At 38.1% G+C, this 25,514-nt stretch overlaps 1 protein-coding gene across 2 annotated transcripts in view; it reads right to left on the bottom strand.

Moving 5' to 3' along the window:
• The window catches only part of LOC121726471 (leucine-rich repeat neuronal protein 1-like), a 198,682-nt gene that overhangs the window by 39,392 nt on the left and 133,776 nt on the right, over positions 1-25,514 (bottom strand). For both annotated transcript variants that reach the window (XM_042113968.1, XM_042113891.1), the window contains one exon: positions 7,150-7,197. In XM_042113968.1, the coding sequence (XP_041969902.1) occupies positions 7,150-7,197 (48 nt within the window). The remainder of the gene's footprint in view (positions 1-7,149; positions 7,198-25,514) is intronic.

Raw genomic sequence — 25,514 nt, 5'->3', positions numbered from 1 at the left:
ATTCCTAAATTACGCGGGCGAAGCCGCGCGGGACATCTATTCAAAACATACTTTCAACCTCCATCACCAAAGACAAGATAAATCATAAATATAGAAAAGAATTAATAATTTCATTTGTCAGTTTATTTAGAAGCGAGACGTTATTAAATTAAGGCGAAGAGCCGTAATCGTTATTAACGACGCGGGTTCCTATTCATAAATCCGGGCACAGGCACCACCTAACACGGTCACATGAAGAATAATTAAAGGGTCGACAGGTGTTAACGAGAGAATAAAAATCCTGCCGCATGATGAAGTGTGTTAGAAAGTTGATAAACTGTTGGCCGAGAAGATATTACTGGGGGTTACGTAGGTCAGGATTCTTTTTTCGTTCTTGGAATGTATTTGTTTGAATTTGAAAATAAAAATCAATCGGTTCATTAGTTTCCTCAGAGGAGGTTATTTTCATTTCAAAACTAAAAGCTCTGTAGAGACCATGCTTTTGTTAACTATTTATAGAAGGACTTTAATCCTAAGTTGAAAAGTATTAATACTTGTTTGCTTGTATAATTGTTGGAGCGATAAGAGAAGGCCTCAGAAGTTAATTGAAGCAAATAAAGTATAATGATATAATCGTCGGCAGCACATAAAACAATTCCAGCCTAGCGCCCGCCACTCGTCGCGTGTTCAAAATGAATTTTTCACTCCAATGATATTTTTGGGCGATATTAAAAGCAGTCGCGTGTTGGGACGACGACACGCTTTCGAACGTAAATGTGCTTGTAATTGTCTATTTTGATTATGAAAACAAAAAAAATATATATATATATATATATATATAAAGGACGGCCATTTTGTGCGTGCTCCGGCAGACGAATGAGACAAGAGGAATACTCTCCGCGCCAGCCCAGCTGTTTAATCTGTGACGCTGCCCATGAATTTGTAAAAACGTTCTCACTCGTTGAATTATTACAGTGTATTTACTATAAAATATACCTACTACTACTTTTGTAATACTCATCAACACAAAAAAAAAACCTACAAGCGAAAACCGAGATAAAGATGATTATAATACCGGGGCTCGAAAGAGTAATGAATTTATAATTACCCTGTAAACGAACCTCAAACCGCCACACCACTCATAATTCACGTGCGCCCTGAGCTAATAACAAAGAAGTAACCACTTGTTATAATAAAGAGGGGGTATTTTATCAGCCCCGCCCGCAATTAATGCGTCACGTAGACTTGGCGTGCGCACAAGAGCTGATTTAACAAGCGGAACTCACGACACCACCCCGCCTCCAGGTGACTGGTTCCAGGGGCACGTACACACTGGACCTGAGAAACTAAGGTGAGAAGATGTGAAAGCGTCCACAGTGGGCGAAACCACAGAGGCAAGACAGTTGTATATACATATCTAAGAGTAAGGGCTCCCGCACAAAATTGCGAATTGGCATCGCAATGTCACATTTTTTATTATGAATTTTGTCGCAGATAATATTTGCGACGCGATGCGAATTCGCAGTTATGTGTGGGAGCCCTATGGGCGACTTCACGAAGGGCGAAACTATCGGAGCCAAGACAGTTGTCTTATACACCAACAAACTGAACTGAGTTCAGTATGGGGTGTACGAGATGCGAATGACGTGGGATAGCCGCAGCACAATCGATAAATGCCCCAGAGCACCTCATGAGGAAGAGCCATGTGCGTAGAACTGGGTTAACGTAGTTCAGTGGACACAATTGAACTCGACGTTATTGTGAATCTGCTTTGAACTATTTGCGTCGTGTTGTATTGGAGCCCGCTGACACGGAAGATCCCGGTGGGGAAGGCATTGCAATACTTTTAATTACCACCAAGCTGCGTCGGTGGGAAAGTAATAAAATAAACGGAAGAATTCGACGCGTCCGTTTCGAAACCCAGTTCGAGGGGCTTAAATGAGATATTATGCGTAAAATGCTTAAAACCACTTTTTGAGGAATAAAAACGTAATGGCTAAAGCGCGTTTTTTAAATAATACAAGCGAGATAGGGCTGCCGCTATCGGGCTTTTCCGAAACACTAACGAGTCTGCAATTCGCGAGTGCAAACATTCGTTGATATAAATTCAAATTGTTACTGCTGGTAACGCGCTCAGGAGCCGGCCGCGTTATTATTCATAGTCGGGGCACTTTATTTAATTTTCGTTATGCGCAAACTGTACGGTGGGCGACCTGTGAATAACGTCATAACCGTTAACTCGAAGCCCGGACTCGCCGCGCCGGGTCGCGCGGAATGCCCGCTTGACTGTACGGAGCGAAATAAACGGTTAACAGCGCACGGCTTTACACGTATAACTCGATTTACTTCTCTGAATTTTCAGCAAACAAACGCTTTAATGGGACAAAAGTTTAAATGTGAAATAAAACAACGATGCGCTCTGTACACACGGAGTGCTTCAAATTTTACGATGCAATATTTTTCGCTATAGTCTGTGGATTACGTTTGTATCTCTTATAACATGTTGAAAGCCTCGTAAAAGGGAAACGGCGGAACGCACGACACTTAAGCATTCGCTTCCTGGTTCCTACAAAATAATAAATAATAATATATATGCTATGCGACTCGCAAAAAGTTAATAACAAAGTTAAAAGTTTCCATCTAAAGTGGGAGTTTTGGTTTTGCTTTAGACATATTTTTCTTGGCTATCAGTAACGCTCAATTCCATTAAATTTTGATGCCCTTATAGGATTATTAAATAAGGTTGTTGCCGTCGCTGATGCTAATTCTGATTAGGTATAGGTGCGAACTAATTACAATCTAAATTCTGCCTAAAGTAATTTAATACGTTGTAAGGCTTCGTATAGTTAGGTACACATGAGTGACGGGTCAGACCTATACAGGCCTTTCGCTTCATACATTTTGATAGGCCGACCCACGTGGAGTTCGCTGACAGGCCATACGAGTACGAGTACGCTTTAAACATAGTCCCTTATTCGAGACGTGAGTAACATTCCAAGTGGGGCATAAATCTTTTTATCTTACATTTAGATATTTGCAATTCCCGCAAATGACCTGTGTAAAGCGAGCGAGAGGTGCAATAACTCGATTTGGGAATAAATGGCCCGGAATTTGATCTACTGTTCCAATCGAGAGCTCTATACGTGAACAATTTTATACGACAGTCTACCCAGTACCCGGAGATACGTTGGAAATATGATTTTTTCGTAGCGGCTACACGCTTCGCCGGCTGACTTGTTACCGGTGAATTCATGTATGAAGGTTTCAGGTTAGCCTATTTACTGTTTAGGTACACTAGTATCACGTGGAATAACTATCGCAGGAATAATTCCATTTTGCCCTGTAGCTCTACCATAAGTTTAAAGCTATAGCATTTATTGATACTCGATACCGACTACGTAAATATTTAGTATGGCGATTTTAGTTCTGCAAGTAACCGCTAGAGGCGCGGTAAAATTTTCCATACTTAAAATGTACGTAATCGTAATCGATAAATACTTTAAACTCATGGTAGAGCTACTGGAGCCTGTGTCGTAATTAGTATGGATCGGCTCGAGCCCCTAATTGTTAAAAAGCTGGCCACCCGGTTCCGAAGATGACAGATGTACTTTTAAAATTGGCGGAGTTGGAAATCGCTTCGGTTAAGAAAACGCCTGTAACTGTGGCACTCAGCTTCCGAAGAATTATGGTTTTCACGTCAAAAAGGTTATTGATGAGCGAGGGCAAATTAAGTTAAGCGGTTGTCGGATTAGCGAACGTCTACGGCGTCGGTTTTTGTTTAACGAGGTTAAATACGTTCCGTGTTGAATTAATGGTGCAAGATTTCACTCGATGCCCCGACGTAAATCATTCGGGTAAGCTTGTTTAAAGAATTGCTTCGTTTCGGATATAATGACGCTATTGGGAATTGTGTTGTTGCTGGCGACTTATTCTAATCCGAGATTAGATTCAGATAAAAGATAACGAAGAAAGTTTCTTATTGAATCATATTTTACTCGAGACGGTGTACCGAATGCGACAACTATTTTTATTAAAAAAGATAAACAAAAACATAGCGAGACAATTTAATACGAAAACTTTGAAGCATCAGGCATGGTTCAGTAAACTTAGCTTTCTAGCTATTAATTACACAGATTTTTGAGGATCCAAATTGCAATATCGGGCATTATGATATGGCAATACAAAACGATTCTCAGAGCCACTAAGATTTTGGTTAATAATGCGAGGATTCAATCTGCGAGAGTTGGTTGTGGAGCGGCCGGCTGTAATCTCATGGAGAGCATTTGCGGTACTTCCCATACCGGGCCAATTAGTTCAGGTTCTGTTTATAGGAAACGAGCGTTTCCCAGTAAACCTCAGCTTCTGTAATACTGTCCTGTTCATTTAGCTCGCCCGTATTGGTCATCATCAGCGTCGTTGCTAGGGTTTTAAGATTTTTGATATTTAACCAGTCCGGGTAATTTTTTTAAACATTGATATACGCCTAGTATTTTGTGATTACAGAACACAGTAGGTACTTAGTACTACTACGTAATACATTGGTGTAAGTAAACCTCAAACAATCTAAATCGGGTATCGAACTCTAAGCCAAAGTGGATCTTAACAATACGGCCGCTAGGCGCTAAGTCATAAGTCATAGTGAAGACTTAAGATGTCGTAAAGTTCAATTACAAATTACATTTCAAAATATATAAAATAGAGAAAACAGCGAAAATACTAATTCCTCGAGGCAGTAAAAAATATTGCTGACACTAGATGTAGAGACGGTAAAAACGTAAGTGCAGTAAAACAAAATTAAACCGGATGAAGGTAACGCACATAAACTGAGCAAATATAAAAACTCCACGGAGGAATCGTTGAATCTAAATTGCAATTGTAACAATTTGAATTCATTTGCTAAAAATCTAATCACGTTTTAATTCGTAAGTTTCCAGGCTTGATGAGTGCGCGGGGCGAGCCCGGGGGAGGCGCGCGGGGAGGTGCAGGGGGTGGAGGGGAGGTTCGTGACGAGACTATTGATACGGATAATAAAAATCTTGAAGGTTGGGCGTTTCTTTCAGGAAATTAGCTGTCACATTACGTTCCTATTAACGCTCCGTTCGGATCAGATAGTCCGGGGAGTGGTCGATTAAGCTTCGTTTGTGATGACTTGTGTTTGTGCAATTACTATTAGGGCCTTTTGTGTAGAGATTTCTGTAGCTTACTTGCTTTCAGCTTTGCTACATGAGGTATGTATGGAAAATATTCTTTATTTAAAAACCGTTTTGCTATCGCGTTTAGGCAGCGATTGCAAATACGACAATTCAGTTAAACAAATTACCTCAATCGAAAACCCGGCTTCAGTAATTCGTAAATAAATAGTGTTACGGTCTCATGGCCACAAATTAAGTTGAGGTAATTATTGCTAATGAGTTGTTTCTGAGACCCGAGGGCCCCAATATTCCTGGCCCCGGCTACTTCCGCCTCCCGCTACTTTTATTTCTATTTACCCGTTTCAATTAGTTTTCCTAGGAACGTAAATGGGTGAAAATTTTAATTACCCCCTACCAAGGTGAAACGCAACTTTGACTGATGCTGCGGTTGACTTTTGAAAGTTGCCTTTGAAGTTGTGGAAATGGAAATATGGATGGCGGAATGTGTGTTAATTATGGATGCCACTTTACATAAAACAAATTATTTTATCAGTATTATTTATCGTGACTCAAAAGATGAATGAAAATGATGATCCAAGACGTATTTCAGCCAGGACGACGGCTTCAACTCCGATGCGCTCCTATTTGTGTAACATAGTCGATCATATTCATTATTCACAAAAAAGTACGCGCAGCAAGTAAGCACACCATTGCAGTAGCTAAAAGTAAAGTATGTTTCAAAAAGTTTTATAACTAAAAATTTAAAAGCAACTCTCAATAATTAATATAGTAACTGTACTATTCGCAGTAAAGAGTTATTTAAAAAAATATGTTGTTATAAATGTTCCGTTTAGTCCCTGACGATGACGTTCTAATTAAATAGAGCACTTAGGATTTTTATTTCATCTCGGTCATTATAATATTTTCATGCTGAAATCAGAATTTTCAGTCTAATTAAGGTAGTTCATTCCGTCGGTTTAAATGGGTCACATGTGAATGCGGCCCGCGGTCCTGGGAGTGTGGCAGTGTTTGATTATTTTATGAGAGATGTGCGGACAAATTAGAGTTATTGCACAAAAGCCCGTTGCACATAACATTCTTGTCTATTTACGTATTTTATACCGGGATTTTGTTTCCTCTCGACGCTGTTTACATCAAATAGAGACTCGTCGCTTCTTATTGGCACCAAAATTTGTGTTTTGGATTACAATTACCTCTTCTGTCACACGCATAAAAATTACCATTAATCAATATCACATTAGACTATACGAAGGTAAAACATAAGACCGACTATATTCGCAGTGAACAGTGTATTTTCGTGAATAGAATCGCCGACAGCTCCGCCATTTTACAGCGAACGAATCCACGGGGGCGTATTAAACATGGAACGAAAAAGAACGACTCATCGAACAATTCAATTACAGTTATAAACAGGAATTCGGTTCATGGATTAAGCCCTTTCACGGAGGGGAAAACAAAAATATAAATCGCCGCAAACTTTTCAATATAGAGTCGGAAGCTTAAAAACAATGGCCGCCGAGTCCGCTCCGAGCACCCCATAGAGGCGCAATTAGAGAAAAAGGGCGGCAAAAAGTTACAAGTGACCGCTTTTGCACAATCGACTCCGATACGGGGATCGTTTTTTACAATTTTGAGAGACATTTAAAACTCCGAGTGCCGTAGAACGCCAGCCCCATAAAAAGTACAACTGTAAAATGTAAAACTTCACCGTCCCTCGCGAAGATTTAAAATGGAATTTTAATATTGAAATTATTTTTTATTGAAAGCGGATTTGCGGTTCGGAGATGCCCGAGATTTACGCTTATTTATTAAAAGTAGTATTAATCTTAATATTACTTCATGTTTTTGATAATATCATGGTTTAATTTTAAGTTTCAAGTTTCCAGAACTTTATCTTTTAGCAATTATTGAACTATATTAAGGCTTACTGATTTTATTCATCTCTATGAGTCAGAAATTGTGCTGTAGGTACAATATTTGTAATATAGGTAACAACTAACGAGTAATATAAACTTACCGTAAATATTCTGAACTCCATTTTGTGATTGGGCTGCTTCAGAATTTCCTGGAAAGAAGAAAAATTAGCTTAGTTTTTATTTTACAGACTATTTAATAAACATAATGATATTATTATTTTATATTATTCTGGCCGATGGATGTGGTCTACCGGAGGTTTCGGGGGGAGACTCCGGAACGAAGCGCGTCACGTCGCCGTCAACATGTGACAAAGTGTAGTTTTTAAGTGTATAATAATAATAATATGTATGTTAGTCCTTAAGGTATTTATTATAATATGAATATGTATGTTAGTCTGTAAGGTATTTGTATTATGGGCCTAGATGCCTGAAATAAATAGTAAAATAAATAAATAAATTATGTTCGCACGCTACGTATAAATTTTAAATATAATTAATCAAAATTTATATTGAAATCTCGTGTGAAATTCCTCCAAACTTTGTGTTTCGGAATGGACGTGAGCATCGTCAATTTGCCGTAAATAAGGATATCGGTTAGCGTCATTACCGCGTCGTATCTCGTGTAGTGTAGTGTAGCATTATGTAGTACAGCTACGTAGTGTAGGGTAGAATTATGTAGTGTAGCCTCCTGATAATGAGGCGGCCGTGCCTCTGTTACAGATTACACTGTTGATATATTCACAACGTTCCCGCTTCACACCGCCGGTGGATTAACCGTGCCATGATTACGGCTTTGTGTTTTTACTTACTTGAATCAGCTGTTGTATGGCATTGTTTTACTTCAGCCAGGTAAATGGCATGTAAAATAGAACATGTAGTTTAACTTTAACTGGCTATATTATGCCAGTTAATTATACCTACTTTTACATATTATGGAAAAACGCTTATAAATGTTACCTAACTTAATGTTAACTGTAACTTATTCACGCAGAAAGCCGTTGATCGCGAAGTTAAAGTACATTTTTTCGCAATTATGTAAAACCCAGGGCAATAAATTATTTCATACAAAACTTTATATCGGTTACCGGCTTAAACGTGTAGAGGTATAGACAGACAGACGCATGTTTGGGTGACACTTAAGATATTATAATGCAGTCGGGTTTTTACAATAGACATGAATTACGCGGGCGAAGCCATGCGGAACATCTAGTAAGTAATATCTATGAGGCAGTACGTAGAGCCGGGCATTATCTATATCTACTAACAGTGATACCGCCGGAGCCAGCAGCCGGGAACGTGCTGGACTCGTAATTAAAACAATGTATTTCGCAGCCGGCGGCGGCGCTACGCTATTAACTGCCAGTCTACGCAATCGCCTTGAGCGATCTACCAGTTGTACCCTCTGGGCTGTGCGGTCCCCAGCAGTATCGGTGCACCCCAGTTGAACCTTACTGCTATTGCAATAAGTTGCAAAAGTCGTCCAGCAGTTCTACAAATGTACCTTCAGTCTGGCCTGGATGTTCGACATACGTCCGAATTAAAATAAAGCGTACTTTATGAATTTAAGCGAGCATTAACCTTTTTGCAACGTTTAATTTTTGCGTAAGGTTTCATTAAGTTCACTTGTCAAATAAATCTGTCCGCTCGCTCTGAAATCTTACAAAATGACCTACTTTCCGATTTTCGAGTTAAAACTGTGCATAAATAAAATACCGCATACAAGTTATAAAGTTCCACGTGTTATTTTTATCACATTCTTAAGTAGATATCTGCAGTATAATATATTGATATAATATAAAAATCTGTAAAATATCGTGTTGACTTCTGATTATTATCTGTCTTGTTAAAAAATAAATAACAAGTTTCTACCATGTTTCCACATAATGAAGGTAAACAAATCTCGTTTTGTACACAAAATAACTATCACCGCTTTTATGAATGCGACGTCTACGTTAAACTAGTCACGATATAATACGCCGGTGATTTATGAAAGTATGCGAATGTTAATTTTTGTCCGTTATTTTTCGTCGACATGCGACGTTAATATGAAACAAGGCCGAGCATTATTGGTTTTAAAATATCGGAGTCGCATTCACGAAGTCGGATAAGGTTTATCGGGTGAATAATTTTTAAAGACATTTTCTAGAGAAATTCTGCCTCGTGCCCATGCCGTCGCTCGTGGAGCGGTATTTATACGTACCGTAGGAGGCTCGGCGGATATATGTTTTATATACTTTTGAGCAGCAAAATTTCTGTGCTCAGGTTAGGCTCTGAGCTCAGAAACGAGCTAAGGTCCCCGGGACATTAAACGGAGACAGCGTTAAGTCTAGCACTAATGCGGATTACACGGCTCATCCTCGGAGCGAATAAATACAAGGCATCGGATGTCAGGAGTCGGCGGCCGAGACGCGACAGCTCAAAGGAGGGCCGGCCGAGATGGTTTCTAATTACGAGCGGGACCGTTATGCAAATCGAGGGTGGCGAGGTTCATGTCTGTAATAAACATGCGCCGCTGCGGTCAGACCGCCAAATTGCTCGGCCCCCAGTCTCCGCGCCGACAATAAAACCGCTCGCAATTAAGTGGCCACTTCGACCGATTACTATACTCTAATTACGGGAAATGCTCGTTGATTTTTATAAGTTTCGGTCAGCCGCTGTGGACTACGTCCCAGCCGTCTGAGCCAACTTCTAGTGGCGTTACGGTAAATTGAGCGGCGATCTGAGGAAATCGCCGGGTCGTGCCGCGACTTCGCTTCGAAACTGGGCTAAAAGCGCCGCTCAACCGCACCCATCTAGTAATTTTTCACCAGCGGCGACCGTCGGCGGACATTCCCGTTTAATACCCGTTTACGGGGCTCAGAAATCTGCTTCGGTACGTCGAACGCAACTTTTTGACGTGCACGGCAAACAAATTCCCGTAGTTTAACGGCGAAACGCTCGGCTCGAAAATATTCATTTTTCACACGAACGGCAATATTTCCGTTTGTATTGGAACAATCGGGGCTCGGAGTAACAAAGGACGAGCGTCTAGCGACGGTGTCGGGGGTTTTCGCACGTGTTTCGAAATCGTTGCATTTTCAATGCGTTTGTGAGGGAAGTCGTTACCGGAGTCGCGATAGCAAAAAGAATCACCGGGCGGGTCCCCGGATACGAGTGTCCTCCCGACTCCCGCCGGTGTCGACTCTATTCAAACGGCGATAAAGGATCCTATCCCGCGGTGTCGCAATTACAAGACACAGCACTAGTGCTACGTATTAATATTCAAAACGGTGAATGTGATGAATCCCCGACTATAATTGTTCGACGCCTCGCAGATCGTCTATGGAGAATTCAAAAACTGCATTGTCCAAACACGGCTGACGATTTATAGCTTCAACAGAAGCAGAGATACGTACACTACGATGTAACAAAGCATCGTAACAATAGCAGTAATACATTTTCATTGTAGTACTAAAAATTTGTGCATGTTGATGCACGTATTATTGTACTCTTTGAGGCATACTCTTTATAAATCTAAAGATTATATAAATCCTAATAATTTTAATGTAAGTGTAATTAATACACTTTAAGCAGTTTAAGGTATGTAATTAAAAAACAGTCGGTGAGCAGATGTAAAATCAGCAATTATTAAGGACCGAACTTATCTCCCCGTTAGCTAAATTCGTTGCTTCGAGTTTTCGGATTAAGTATTTGATTATTATTAAATTATCTTTGAAAGTCTGACCTCTTTAAATGTGGCAAATGTTTATTATAATGGAGCTCCTCGCTCGGAAGGCTTCGAGGGCACACGCTAATGTCGTGTATTTTCCTTTATTTGCTTCAGTGGGCCGTTTGTATATCGAGACAGGGACAATTTCATTTATCTTTCAAAGAAAAAAATAACAACCTCACTCGTGACAATTTTCGAGTGCCATTAAGATCCACGCAAAAAATAAGGCACACTTCAAGAAAGCTTTAATCATATCCGAGTATTGTTCGGCTGAAAACGTAAACAATGCCGACGAAACAAATGATTGTAGTGATAAATTGGCGAAGGAGAGAAATAACTCCCCTATTCTTTTGTCCGATTGATTGCAAATAATCTAGCCTACGGAACTGATGGATGTTTAAGCGATCAGTCTTTTAGGCTCAACGTTTTCAATCAACTTTTAAAATAAACCAGTGATTTTCTGCAACGAACTTTAGCTTTAGAAACGGCGTTATGTACATATTTAAATACACAAACCTCCAATAAATAAAATAAACCTCTTAGCGCAATCAAAACAAATCGTAGCACACATAATAATTTTGGTCGAAAATTTTTCAAGCTACGAACATTTTCTCTATCCACTTCAAAACTGGTGAAATTCTTTCAAAGAAAATGTTCGGAATAAATAAAGTTATTTCACTTTCGTTGCATGTCAACCGCTGGCAACTATGCGAGGTGTTGCGCCAACACGCGACCGCTATTGAGTCACTTAAACACTTTTGTTACTTTTTACCAAATTCCTCACTTATGAGTCTAATGTATTCCGAGCTTGACTGGGTGTCGTGCAACTCTTTTGCACGTAAGTGGAATCGCTATGATAAGGATAAAGTCATTTCCATATTCACCAAACTATAAACATCACACATGACGGCGGAAAACTTTTCTAAGCAATTTAATCAACGCCCCGAGTAAAAGTTTTCTACACCTAAATCATGCAAAACGACAAATAGTTGATGCCAAACGCATCTGTGCCAGTGGCGATCGATCGAACCCCATACACATTCGATTACCGGCTCGGCTATAACTTAGGAACTTTTAAAACCGACTTCCAACTCGGTTTTCCGCTGAAGCCGCGCCAAGAGTACGTGAAAATCGCGGGGACGTCTCACTCGGCGGGAACGGGGCGGGGCGGGGGAACCATGCTATCCACACATCAAGGACATGTCATATTCCGGAGCTATTGAATTTGGCGCACGGGAATCGGGATCTACCTCAACGAGTTTTATTTAGAAAATCCACACTGGCTCTAGCATTAGCTCAAACCACCGAACCAATTTGGATGAAATTTTATATAGACGTACTCTAAAAAATCTAGGCCATTATAGCGGCACAACATTCAGCATAAAAAAAAAAACAAATTATAGGATTAACTTCCCTTTCCATTCTGTTTGGAATACTGTATTTTAGATGTGCTTTGCTTTTTTAAATATTGTATTTTTGTTCAAAATAAAACTTACGAAATCTTCTCCCGTATAAAATTTAAAGCCACAAGGAACATTTTAACCCCGTTGACACTATTTACAGTTTCTGTATCAAATATTTCTTGAACAGTTTAAGAGAGAGTTGTGAAAATTTATTTTGTTTTGTTGTTCACGCGGTCTTTTCAGCGGAAAAATAGGTCGTTAAAGTTACGTGTTAGTCTCTATTAGGTATGGCGGAGCGCGAAAATGTATCTACAAATTTATAACGATCGCGATATAAAGTCCGGAGGCGACAGAAATCACGTTCGCTTCGTAGACACTATGATCGTATACCATTCCATTATTATGAAAATATAGATTGTATTTTACGTTGTCGACATCATTTTTAGGGTTCCGTGCCCATAGGGTAAAAACGGGACCCTATTACTAAGACTTCGTTGTCTGTCCGTCTGTCTGTCTCCAGGCTGTATCTCAAGAACTGCTATAGCTAGACTTCTGAAATTTTCACAGATTGTGTATTTGTTGCCGCTTTATCAGCAAATACTGAAAACAAAATAAAATTAATATTTAAGGGGGGCTCCCATACAACAAACGTGATTTTTTCGGCCTTTTTCGCTCTATATCAATAATGGCAAGAGGTAGGCACTTATATTTTCTATGTTTGCTGTGTATCGATACGGAACACTTCGTGTTCGAGTCCGACTCGCACTTGGCCGATTTTGTTAAACATCGCTTCACTTTATATAATAAACATACCTTATACCTATTACCCAATATTATACTCGTACGTAACATAAGGCCAGTCAAATAAGCTTATAGAAAAGTCACTATCAATCTCCGAAATACCATCAGAGGCTTCAAAAATAGCGTTAACCAAAGGAATCGCTATCTTTGATCTCGAGCAGGCTCCACTACGGATCCTAGCTTTTATAATTTCTTTTTGATACCCAAATAAATCCGCATTACCGAAGTTAAATTGTGTGGTGAGCGTATCCGATGGTATCGGCGCGGGAATAAATCCCGGGACGCCGCCATATTGGTTCGGGGACGTTCTCCAAGTTTCATTAACTGATAGTTGAGGTTCGCGCCGAGATACGGGGCGTAAATAAGACTTAGATCGGCGGGTGATGCCCAACTTTTAGACGTTTGTTCGATTTATTAGCCTTATTTGTGTAATGGCTTTGACTGTGCGAGTTGGTGATGTAAAAAGGTTTATAATTAGAGTATTGATTGATGCCAGTCGCGTTTTACTTGTACTCATTTGTTCATACAAAAGAACATTATGTTACTCTAATGTTATAAAGTGTTAAGGCTCGAAAATACAAGAGTCTAGATCAGCCACTGGATAGACTACGAGGAAGAATGCATTTTAATACTGAAAAAACCAGCCAAGTGCGAGTCGGAGTCGCACACGAAAGGGTCCGTACCGTTATAAAGTAAAAATAGGCCGAAAATTGTGTTTTTTGTACGAGAGCCTCCCTACATTTTTATTTTATTTAAATATTATTATTATTTGTTAAAGTATAAATACAACTGAGTATTTTGTAAATATTTCAGCTTAGCTGTTGCCATTATTGATTACAAACAAAAAGGCACACAAAAATCACGTTTGTTGTATGGGATTATACAGTGTGTAACAAAAATAAGTGATAATACTTTAGGGTGTGTACGTGTTCCTTGTAGAGAGTTCACTGTGAAAGTAGCAGCGCTGAAAGACCAAAATATTTTTCACTTTTGTATGGGCAAGGGCCCGAGCGTCACGAGTTTCCCCATACAAAAGTGTAAAAAAGTTTTGGTCTTTCAGCGCTACTACTTTCACAGTGAACTCTCTACAAGGAACACGTACACACCCTAAAGTATTATCACTTATTTTTATTACACCCTGTATAGCCCCCCTTAAATATAATTTATTTTATTTTTACTATATTTTGTTTTTATAGTGGCAACATAATATATACACAGTCTGTACAAAAATTCAGAAGTCTAGCTATAGCGGTTTTTGAGATACAGCCTGGAGACAGACAGACGGACCGGATGGACAGGCAACGAAGTCTTAGCCATAGGTTCCCGAACTCTAAAAACGTACAATTTTCGCTGGCTTTTATTTTCGCGTATAGAGTCGTGGAATACATTTTAGTCTACAGCTGTAGTTAGACATAAAGGGTAAAAATAAACATTTCAATTCAAGAATCACATAATACACAGACAGCGACTAACGTCTTAACAACTCCAAAACTTCGTTCAGTGTTCTTTGAAGTTGAATTGACAAGTTGTGTTTAATTTTTTAATAGTGTCGACTGTCGGGGTAGTGCAAAGTTTGGGATCGGCCAACGAGCCGCAGTATAAGTAATGAGGCCCGTTGTTTGTCGGACCAAGTCCCGGCGAGTTGGGCGACCGCACCCGAACTTCGTCGTCGTCGGTCGTATACGAGTACGCCAGCCGCTGTTATGCTTATTATTAATCAACACTAATAATATTACCCAACTTACGTCCGCTGTTTATTTGACAAGCCGGAATGAATTAATAATTATTGCTTGCATTATAAAACTATTAAGATAGATTAGACGCCCTATCACATTTATATAGATGAGAATGTGTGTGTGTATAACGTGTTTCTTAGTTAATCTTCACGCCAAAATTACTGAAGTTTTTGCATTCATCATGAAATATTAAATAATTAAAAGCAAGACAGTAGGTTTCGCAATTTCAGATACTAAATTTTGCTGAGTGTGTGTGTGTTTTGATAAAATATTGAACTTATTAATAACTCTATTTTAATAAATAGAAAATACGGAAGAAGAGATCGAGCAAAAGTACAAAGAACTTTGTCCAAATTCATAAAAAGCCGTCTCGGAGGGGCGCTCTAAGATCCCTTATTAAAAGTCAACCCTTAGCGCGGTGTTATCCGCGACAATCGGGATTTGCCGTCAAAGCGAGGCCCTACGAGTACAAATATCTGATTCCTACAGATAGTAATAAGCCCCTGTTTACTTAAATTGAATTGACGTATTTAGATCGAGATAAACAAAACATTTGAAAGCGTTAATAGGCTTTTCGGTTAAATACCAAAATATTTTTGTTTTACAAAAACTTAAATTATAAAGAGTTTGTTTGTTTAAACGCGCTACTCTCAGGAAATACTGATTCGGATTAAACATTTTTTTATTATTACAGTATGACTAATATGAGCGAAAAATCTGAGGAAAGTGTGGAAAAACGAAAAAAAAGTATTTTGTGAACGTGCTTATTTCACGAACTATTGAACCGATTTTTATGTTATTTGGCATAGATATAAAGTAAACTACAGGGAAATACACACGCTATGGATGACACTTTAAAACATTTAGTAAAAATATATTTTTTTAAATGTTATTAAACGGAAGGTAGATTCAAGAGTTTTTTCAGGCAACGCAACTAATTCAGTAATTGTCTCTAACCTATCTAACTAGACAGGTTAGAGACAATTACTGATAGTACCGATAGTAAATGTGCACATTCCTCTTGAAACACTCGAACCTAAGTGGTCGATAATGACCGGATGATCATTAAGGCGAACATTTATATTGCATTAGCAAAATAAATAATATCACGTTAAATAATATAATATGTTGTAGCATGTAGAACCGTAGATTGTACAAAATAGTTTATCAACTCTTTTTATCTCACTTTGTAGAAATGATTGAAAGTATATTATTTTATTTTGATATTACAATTATTCTTTGTTATATAAATAAGCAAATTAACTTTGCGAATATACATAAAACTTGGTCCGTTATAAGACGACAAAAATGTGTCTTAAATACTATTATCAGATTTCACCTACATACGTTCAGTGAACGGCGGCAGGCTGACGATAATGGTGAATATAATATATTGCTTAGGATATAAATAAGCAAAGTAAATAAACATTATAGCGAAAACACACTGGTGTTTGCTACGACAAGTTTCGTAGCGCGTCTACGTGAGCTTGTAGCGCGTGGCGTAGACGCTCTACGCCGTAGGCGCTAACTAACTGTAACGAATTAACACGAATTTGGCATTTACCGCATTTATCATATTCCTAAATAAGGTTTTCCGGGCTCCCTAAATGTTTTAGAAGTAAGAAGTCTGAAATGATTTTTTTTAATGAAAATTCGTAAAAAGTATGAACAAATATAAAATATAAGATTAAATAAAATTTTAACTCGTTGCACTGTCCATTGCAAGCAGGTCATGTGTCTATTAATTAAAAATATACATGAAATCCGCTTTGGGTTTCCAACGTCACAAATGTAGGTCGCGACGTCCTTACATACATTTGCGTTATAATTAAGCGCAATTGATATTTTAATTAAATATGAAAATATTTCGCATGTGGCCAGTTAAATTAAGGATTTTTATATTTATTTAAGCGGTGTACCCGTGATTAAATTTTGCGGCGCCCCGGGCTCCCTACTACCTCATTTCACTGCTTACGATATTACATTTCAGTTCATGTAACTGTCGAGAGGAAACATTTTCCTTTTTCATTACTCCGGCTAATTAAAGACTCTACAATACCGTTTCCTGCTTCAGATATATTAATTTGCAAACGACGCTTTTCCCTACATTATGATTAAGACGAGATGCGAGTCGCAAATTAACATAGAATTATTACAGCCTTGTTTGGTTAAAAATTAACGGTCTTACCACAAAAAAACTAAACATCTATTGAGCAGTTGTTTTGAGACCATTTTGTACTGAATTTTTCTCTAATCAACTGTTCAACAGGCGTTTAAATCTTTTGTAGTAAGACCCTATGTTTTTACTCTAAACGCCGATACCAGTGAATAATTCGGGTTCAAAACACGACAACACACTTCCATACACGTTAATACTCGTTCAACAGAACTATCATGTGTAAAGCAGAACTAGCCTGTGGTCTGCCTAAGAAATATCTCCAAAGACACTTAGCCTCCAAAGGCCGATAATAAAACGCAACATAAACTAAGCTGTTCCAGTGCTCCAGTAGGTTACAAGTGTGTCCCTTGTAGAAGTTGGCACGGTCCGTGGTTGCGCAACCGGCCGCCGGCGGTCTGAGCTTGTTAAATGTTTTTAGATAGTTTTTAACTACCTCCCCGGGGACGCTCGCGGTTTAAATGCATTTGCTATAAATATTTTCGAAGGAATTAAAAACATTGCGCTAGGAAGCGGAGAATTGGGTTATTTTTAAATACCTCTAAAAGCTAACATTGGAAGAATCTAGGCTACACAATAAACATTTATTTCATAAGGGTTTAGATGGTTATATAAAGGTTTAGATGTTTCAGCTTATAATAAGCCCCTTGTAAGCTGTAACTCGCCTACACAGTAGAAACTGTGTAGGTAGGCGAGTCCAAAGTCCTGTCTAAAATCTATCGTATATATAAATTCCTCCTAGTTCCTTATTTTATATTTCACTAGATTTTGAGATTCATTACGCATGAATCGAAATTTTTTTTTAATCAAAACTTTCCGGTGTCCCTTGCCGGATCTCCACTATAAGTTTCATTTAAGCATTTCTTCGATTTTATCGTAAAGAGACAGATACAAACAAACAGACTGACTGATATCGCATTCACAATTTCAGTATTTATAATATTTGCTTTCAATACATCAAACATACAGAAACATGTCAAAATCACTACTTTTCTGGCTTCGCCATATTGTGACCAAAAGCTCTTGACGCAATATGTTCCTGAATATTTGGTCGTTCATAAATTATACGTGTAGGATTATCACGTCCAGCCAACCGGTCGTTTATTAGAGGTGTCAATAATGGAAAGTCAAATGTTTGCGCCTGGCCTGCGGGCTGTTTGCGAAGACGCCGCTAACTTACGGCCATACAGTGTATATCCTCAGCACTATATGACAGGTTAGCTCGATCAGCTAGCTTTGAAGGTATTGTTAGTAACGATATTTCATGTTACAGAAGCCCAAAGGAAATAGTTGATAAAACCTATATTTTTCGGTAAAGTCAAGGTCAGAATCTCCTTTCTTTTGGCGCCGTAGTCGCTTAAAATGTGAATCATTAAATTAAAATTACATTTTCAAAAACTTGTTTACAAAAACGATCAGTCGAAACTTTAGCAGAACGTAGCACGAATTTATAATTAGGACTAGCGCAAGCGTTGAAAATAGAAATGTGGGGTAAGCGAGCTCAGAAGTTGGGTGTTTGTGACTGTTTGTGACACCTACTGTCCGAGTGTTTGCCACCTGCCTGACGCCATTTACATAAGTGTCTCATACACTACGTTCACTGTTATTTTGCTTTTGAATTCCCACAAGAGTCGTCCTTGTGATATTCGTATAAGGTGTGCCCTCGTCCAGTCCGAATGAAGATAACTTTTGAATGGTCTATGTCACTTCGTTCTCGTTTTGTATTACCTTTAAACACGATATCTAGAAACTGCAAAACATGCAGTTTGTTTGCAAAAAGACGAACGCCAAGCGACGCCTCAATATTGGTACTGAAAGATCTACCTTGCCGAGGCAAGGAGTTTTTGTAATTATTGATAGGAAACCAGAATTAATTCCATTAAAATGATGTGCCCAAATCAGGGTACATCGTAACATACTTTATGAATAGTCAGATACAAAAAATTATATACCCTTTGACCAGGGAACCTCCTACGGTTTCATACGTGGGTTAAAATAGAGATATATTTTGTACTTTTACTAAGTTACAATATAAAGTAAGCACAAGTTATTATAAAACACTGAACAATGAACAAATAAGTAAGTTATAATACCCGTATACATTGTGCTAACACCTCTTACAGAATTCCACTTCTTAATACTCTATAAATTTCTTTAATAAAATGCAGCGTTCCGCGCTGGTAAATAAAGTTCTAGAAAGTTTATTAATAACAGTATCCTAACGATAATTATGAATAAAAGCATATTTCTCTCTCGAGTTTCTTATTAAGCATTTATAAAACTAATTTAATAGTCGGTAAAATGGACTAGTAATTTATTACGCTTGATTATGAACTGGAGTTTTATGCGGCACGGTGCTTCGGCATTACTTTGGAATACTTACCTTTGTTAATAAAAACATCGCAGTATACTACGTTATAAAAGAGGTAAGTGGAAGGAAGGGGTATGCTGAACTAATTTTATAAGAAAAAGAGCAATGAAAACTGGTTACTTTAGTCTTATGACCTACTTATTCGTCATTCGTTATTTTAACAACACTTACGGTGTGTACAGAGCCTTATACTTTCAGGCATCGGTGTGCGCGTCGCCTAACGTATTTCTTGGACGGGGTTCAGCGGTACGTAAGAGGAAGCGGCAGTTACAGTGTTTCCGGTCGCCGATTCACTCTGAATTATGGATTCAAGAGGAAATGAACTCTGTTGATATTTTTTGTGCCCTCTCGACTATCCACCGCAATTGATTTCGGTTTGATCAAAGCGAACTCGAATAAAGTATTCACTAACTCCTCTATTGGTCCACTAGTTTTTCGTGATTTATTCAAATATAACCGGTGAACGATGTGTACCTGTGTTTGTGTTTATTTTTCGTCGCATTGCAAATTCAGAGTTTTATTATTTTCAATATTTATTATTTGTATCTTTATTAAATAACCCGTGCTGTTTGACAATTTGTAGGTAACTTAGTGATTATAATTTACAGAAATAATATTTTTTAATTTATTTATGGATAGTGGATACCCATAAAAACCTAATTAATATGAATTAATTAGGTTTTTATGGGTAACTCAAAATGTCAAAGACAACAAAATTAACGACAAACACCAAAGAAACTCACTAGAAAAATAAAAGTTGAATGGAAATGTAGATACAGAACCGCTCTTAAAGTACAGAAGTGTGTTTTAAAACATTTCCGCTAATGAAGATTTTATGCGAAAGTTTATTCAAAAGGGAAGTGGCATTCTTTCAGATGTACTCCGCTAACAATGACCAGCGCTACTTGTTCAAATTGAAACAAAAGCCATTATCAGAGCGGAGCGCCCCGGAACATCCGTAAACCCATTACGACGGCATCGGCGATCAGCTGAAGCATTTTGTTTGATACTTTGTTATGTTTTTAGGGTTCCGTACCTCAAAAGGAAAAAACGGAACCCTTATAGGATCACTTTGTTGTCCGTCTGTCCGTCCGTCCGTCTGTCAAGACCCTTTTTCTCAGGAACGCGTGGAGGTATGAAGCTGAAATTTATATCAATTACTCAGGTCTACTGTCCCTTGAAGCTGTGAAAAAATCAAACTTCTAAGCCAACGCAATCAAAAGATACAGCCGTTTATGCCGCAAATTTTCGACACTTGCAAGGGAATCAAAACCTACAGGGTGCTTCCCGTGAACTCAGAATCTTGAAATTTGGTACGAAGCAACGTCTTATAGCATAGATAAAGGAAAAATTACGAAAACCATAAATTTTTAGTTACATCACATAATATATTTTTTTTTAATAATTTTAAACTTACTACCCATTTCCTCATAAACGCGTAGAGGTATTAAATTGAAATTCATACCAAATACTCAGGTCTATAATACCTTTAAGCTGTCGGAACCCTCGGTGCGCGAGTCCGACTCGCACTTGGCCGGTTTTACCAATAATGCGTATTATTGGTTCGTGATGGTCATACAATGGATTACGAAGATAAGAGGAGCATATTCGTGATTGTCGACGTTCGATGTCAAATGTAAATGCCATTGCAGTATTGCAATCAGGGTGGTAATCATATTATTTATCTATCCATTATGACCCAACGTGGAGAAAAGCCTTTAGTTGTTCGTTGCCTGCACAATTCACATGGTTAGCTTTAGAGCTTTCAAATCAAGAGGTTGTGGGTTCGCACTTTGCATTGGAGCAACTAAATATTTTATGGCACACACTTGGGCATCATTAAAAATAACTCCTACGTAGCCGATGGAAGCGGCCACCTAGATCGTTGTAGCAGGCTTTTTCGATTATTTTCATCAAGAGCCAACAAATTATTTTTAGAGAACTTCCCAACTCCCAAGGTTTTTACCCTTTAGAAGGACCTAATAAGCTATTAGGGGTAATTTATCCCAGATTTGGCAATTCCGCCCGTAACAGTTGGCAATCACTTAGACGGTGGTCCAAAAACAGCGGCTGTTGCGGTCCTCATTACCATTCCCATTGATTATTCAATCAGCGCGCCGCGTGCGAGTGGACACGCCGGAATTGATTCCAATGCAAATTACAGCGACTGTCATTTCCAGATAGCTTTTTAGACGCTTTTTGTGTGTTCTGTTACAGCTAGTTCTTGGTTAGTTAATTTTTTCGCAAAAGGAGTAAAGTGAATTGAGTTATATGTTAATGTTAATAGTGTTACAAGGGAGCAAAGCTATCCTGAGCTCAGAGGCGGCATAAGGCGTGGGCGACGAGTATCAAAAATCTTTCAACAAAATCCGTCTTCTTGCATTATCCATCAGGGGGCCTCGCAAAATATATTTCGCCCACATAAAATGTAGGTCTTGCGCCGCCACTGCCTGAGCTTTTGAGATATATAAAAAAACTTGGCTGTTTTATGCAAAAAAAAAACCTAAAAACTAAGTTAAGGGCTAGATTTAGGTTAAAATCGGATTAACGCCGCTATATTGTTAAGGTAAATGTCATATGAGATATCTCAGCTCAATTATGCGACATGCGTTCCCGTTAGTGACATACATGACATAAGTATCATTTTGCATGGAGCCGAAATTATAACTGTGGATGGCGTTATTGTGATGGTCATCTACTTCGCATCTACACCTCGCAACAATAATTTCACCGGCAAGCCAAAACATCTTGCCTACATTCAACATTCATTTGAATAATATGTATAACACGGTCAAATTAGCTTGGCGCATCGCTGGAATGCAATAACATGCCCGCTCCATAATGACGTCATCAAACCATGCGTCAAGTTAATGTGACCGTGTTATACAGTGAAATAAGTTTTTAGATAAAAGACATCCTCAATGTATTTCATCGGAGGCCAACCGAATTCATCGCATTGGAATTGATAAAAGCGTTTTCGAATAAAATCAGATGTTCTTGACTATTTCTTTATATTCAAAAGGTGGATGACGTCACCGGATATTATCCGAGTGAGGACTGAACGGTTCCGAAGTGGATCCTTTTAACGAATTAGCTTTGAGATGGCCTTATTACTGTAGCAAGTGGCTAATTTCTTTGAAGTGAAGCGAAAACGAAAGTGACTGACGAGAGTCGTCCTTCTAGGTATTTTTATCGACTGCCTAACATTTTTGCAAGTGTACTTAGGTTCTCGCGAGTCACGACTTGCGATCGGATGATTCATCAGAACACGCTATTAACATTATCCTACTGTGCAAAATTTCAAAGCCTTAAACCGTAATTGGCTTTTTCGGATCAACTTATTATGTTAATTTAGAAGCCTCGAATGAGTCGAGAGTCCTTTTAGGGAATTTGCGATATATTCAACGTTTAAATTCGAACAAAACAGTAATTTAACTCCCCATAAAGGTTTCTAGATAAATAAAACATCCAAATATTTCAATTAAGGAAGTAACGAGGCCAATCGGCTAAATATCAATTTCCTTTTCCAAACAAATCTCCGATTACGGGACATCGAAAATCGGTTCTATTCACAGTCATTAGAGTTCGATTTCAAAGATCGCAGCTCGGCGCGAAATCTATGAATCCCTGGATTAAGGTAAAATAGAATAGGTCCCGTGTACGATCCTTTGATACGGGGTAAATAGGTGCACTTATGTACCTATTTACCCCGATGAACACTGAACATATTTGACCGTATACAAGTGTTTGGGGATGACTCTACGCAGAAAATTGTCGGAACACCGCACCGGCATCATATTTCCATTAGGCGGGCTTTCGGATTCTAACTGCATGAACGGGCGAAAACAAATTTCGTACTTGACTGTGAGGTAGACAAGAGAATTAGTGTTCGTAGATTAAATAGATAAGATGAGTCTTTGTTGTGCTTTTCAAGAAGAAGAGTTATTTTACTAGCAGTACTACAACGCAGTTCCGAGTTTTAAACTTTGCACGACTTAGCGTCTTAACAGCAGATTATTATTATAGCAAAAACAAAAGCTAAACAAGTTATGTTGTTAACGTAAACACTTATTTAATTGTAATCGTATGCCTTTTCTACCCTTAAATACACTAATGCAAAATTGTATTAGAACTTGTCGAGTAAAATATTATTATAGACAAATAAACAATATTGCCGCGTTTTAAGTAAAAGATTAATATGTATAAAGAACCGGGTAACCTGGTTCCATCAATCCAATAAGTACAGGGGATATAGGTGAAGGCGTTTTTCAATTACGCCTGGACCAGACTCAAGGAGCCACTTCATGAAATATGTATGTGGTCGGTGGCCGGTGGCCGGCCTGTCCCTCCCAAAAGGCACATCAACTGAATAGCATTAGTGTAGAGACATTGATACAGATAGTTACTCGGACCTTTTCAATTTATTTCCTAAATATTCATTGTCTCCTTGTCTTAATTTATATCAGTCTATTTGCTAATATAACACTTGTGTTTTGAAAATTTAATGCATTCTCGAGGTTTATAGTTTCTTCGGCATGGTTTATATTATAATGAAAATATGTAAGCAATAAAAAAGTTTTCTAAACGATATTATGCGTGGCAAGTAGCAAGTATAGTTATTAATTATTATATTTAAGTTTTCTTTGAAAATTATAACCGAGATAATATTGCTCATATTGTTCAATTGTTATGTTCGAATTTATTAAACACAAATAATGTTATCAAAATAGCAACTCCGAAACATGCGTAAGCAAAGATTAATTATAATATATACTAAGTAATATTGTAAAGCCTGAGTTATTCCGAATATATTATAATAATATATTGTTCCAGCGAATAATCACAATAGCTTCGTACCTCCATTAACACAAGGGTTTACTTTGTAATTGCGTGTCAAATTATTTACGTATGTTACTTAAATATTTAAACTTACTAAAATATAAATTTATTTTATGCTCGGAATGAAATAATAATTAAAGCTTTATAAATATTAAATTAATAGCCAATTATAAAGACACACGAGCTGCCTATAAAATTTAATTTTGAAGTGATAATTAGAAATCCGTGGAAATGGTAATTTAGAAGCTGAAGGCGAAAAGTGAAACATAAAGCTTAGAATCAAAGGCTCATCGGTGGTGATCGGCTACTTGGCATTCAGGCTGTAAATAAAAAGCCGCGGGAGGCAATATCTCCGGAGGCTCGGGAGCACTCGGCCGATAGCCTCGCCGACACTCGCCGATAGTGGCTATTAAAATATCGTTGAATTTCAAATGCCACCTTCCGACACCGTTTCTTTGATGCCCGCTTGTTTGTAAAACGGGAGCCTTTTCGTCGGAAAGCGAAGAAGCTAGCAATTTGCACAATTGATTGTGTGTTATTCAGTTTTTGTAGATGTGCTGGGTATTTGGTAATAATAGAAGTTGTCAACCATATATCCATCTAAATATTATATTAACTTGTTGTTGTTACTTAATTTTAGGTGAAAACGCTTATGTTCATATTTTTTTAAGAATGTACAGCTTTAAATATGTTATTTAATAAAATAGTACTGGTAGCGGCATATTTCATGGGCCGGGTGTCGAGTGGGCGTTTGATACATTACGAAATAGGTTAAAGGTCCGAGACGTTCAAAATTATTATCGCATTTTTATTCCGTGTCATAAAAAGTGAGTATCGGAAAGGGAGAAATAATTTCTGCGTTACCATTACTAGTTACGACTGACGCAGTCATATTATTGTCATAAAACGGAATCATAATCTCGAACGCTTCGAGTCCAATAAAAAATGCCATTCAAAATATATGTTATTGGAGGCGACAAAGCGGCATTCCCTCCGATACGAGTATCATCGTTCGGGAGGCGTTTAGCATATCTCGGCGTCTATTGTGTTTTAGTACGTTTTCATGGTGCGCCGGCAACGTGACTCTGTCGACATATTTTCGATATTAAGCCCCGAATATTCGAGCATAAAAACGTGAAATATGCGCCATTTTTATGAAAAATTGACTCAAAATTGTGGTCGTTACTTGGCACTGGTCACGCCATTTACTTACGCGTTTTCGACTCTCAATGATTTCAAATCAAGTTTGCTACTGAAAAATTTGTTTACCTGAAACAAAAATTGATCTTATTAAAACAAAGTAGGTAAACACTTAAGTGTGAAAAAAAGTACACGAATATCTAATATATAAAAAATTATAAGCAAAAAACTTTTTGAAAAAAGCTTTTATTTAAATACTTTAAAAAGAAGAAAATAAATTTCCCATTAAAA

The sequence above is a fragment of the Aricia agestis genome, chromosome 1, assembly GCF_905147365.1.
Source record: "Aricia agestis chromosome 1, ilAriAges1.1, whole genome shotgun sequence".
Lineage (NCBI taxonomy): Eukaryota > Metazoa > Arthropoda > Insecta > Lepidoptera > Lycaenidae > Aricia > Aricia agestis.
The sequence above is the reverse complement of the archived record's forward strand: the minus strand, read 5'-3'. Positions and strand labels throughout refer to the sequence as shown.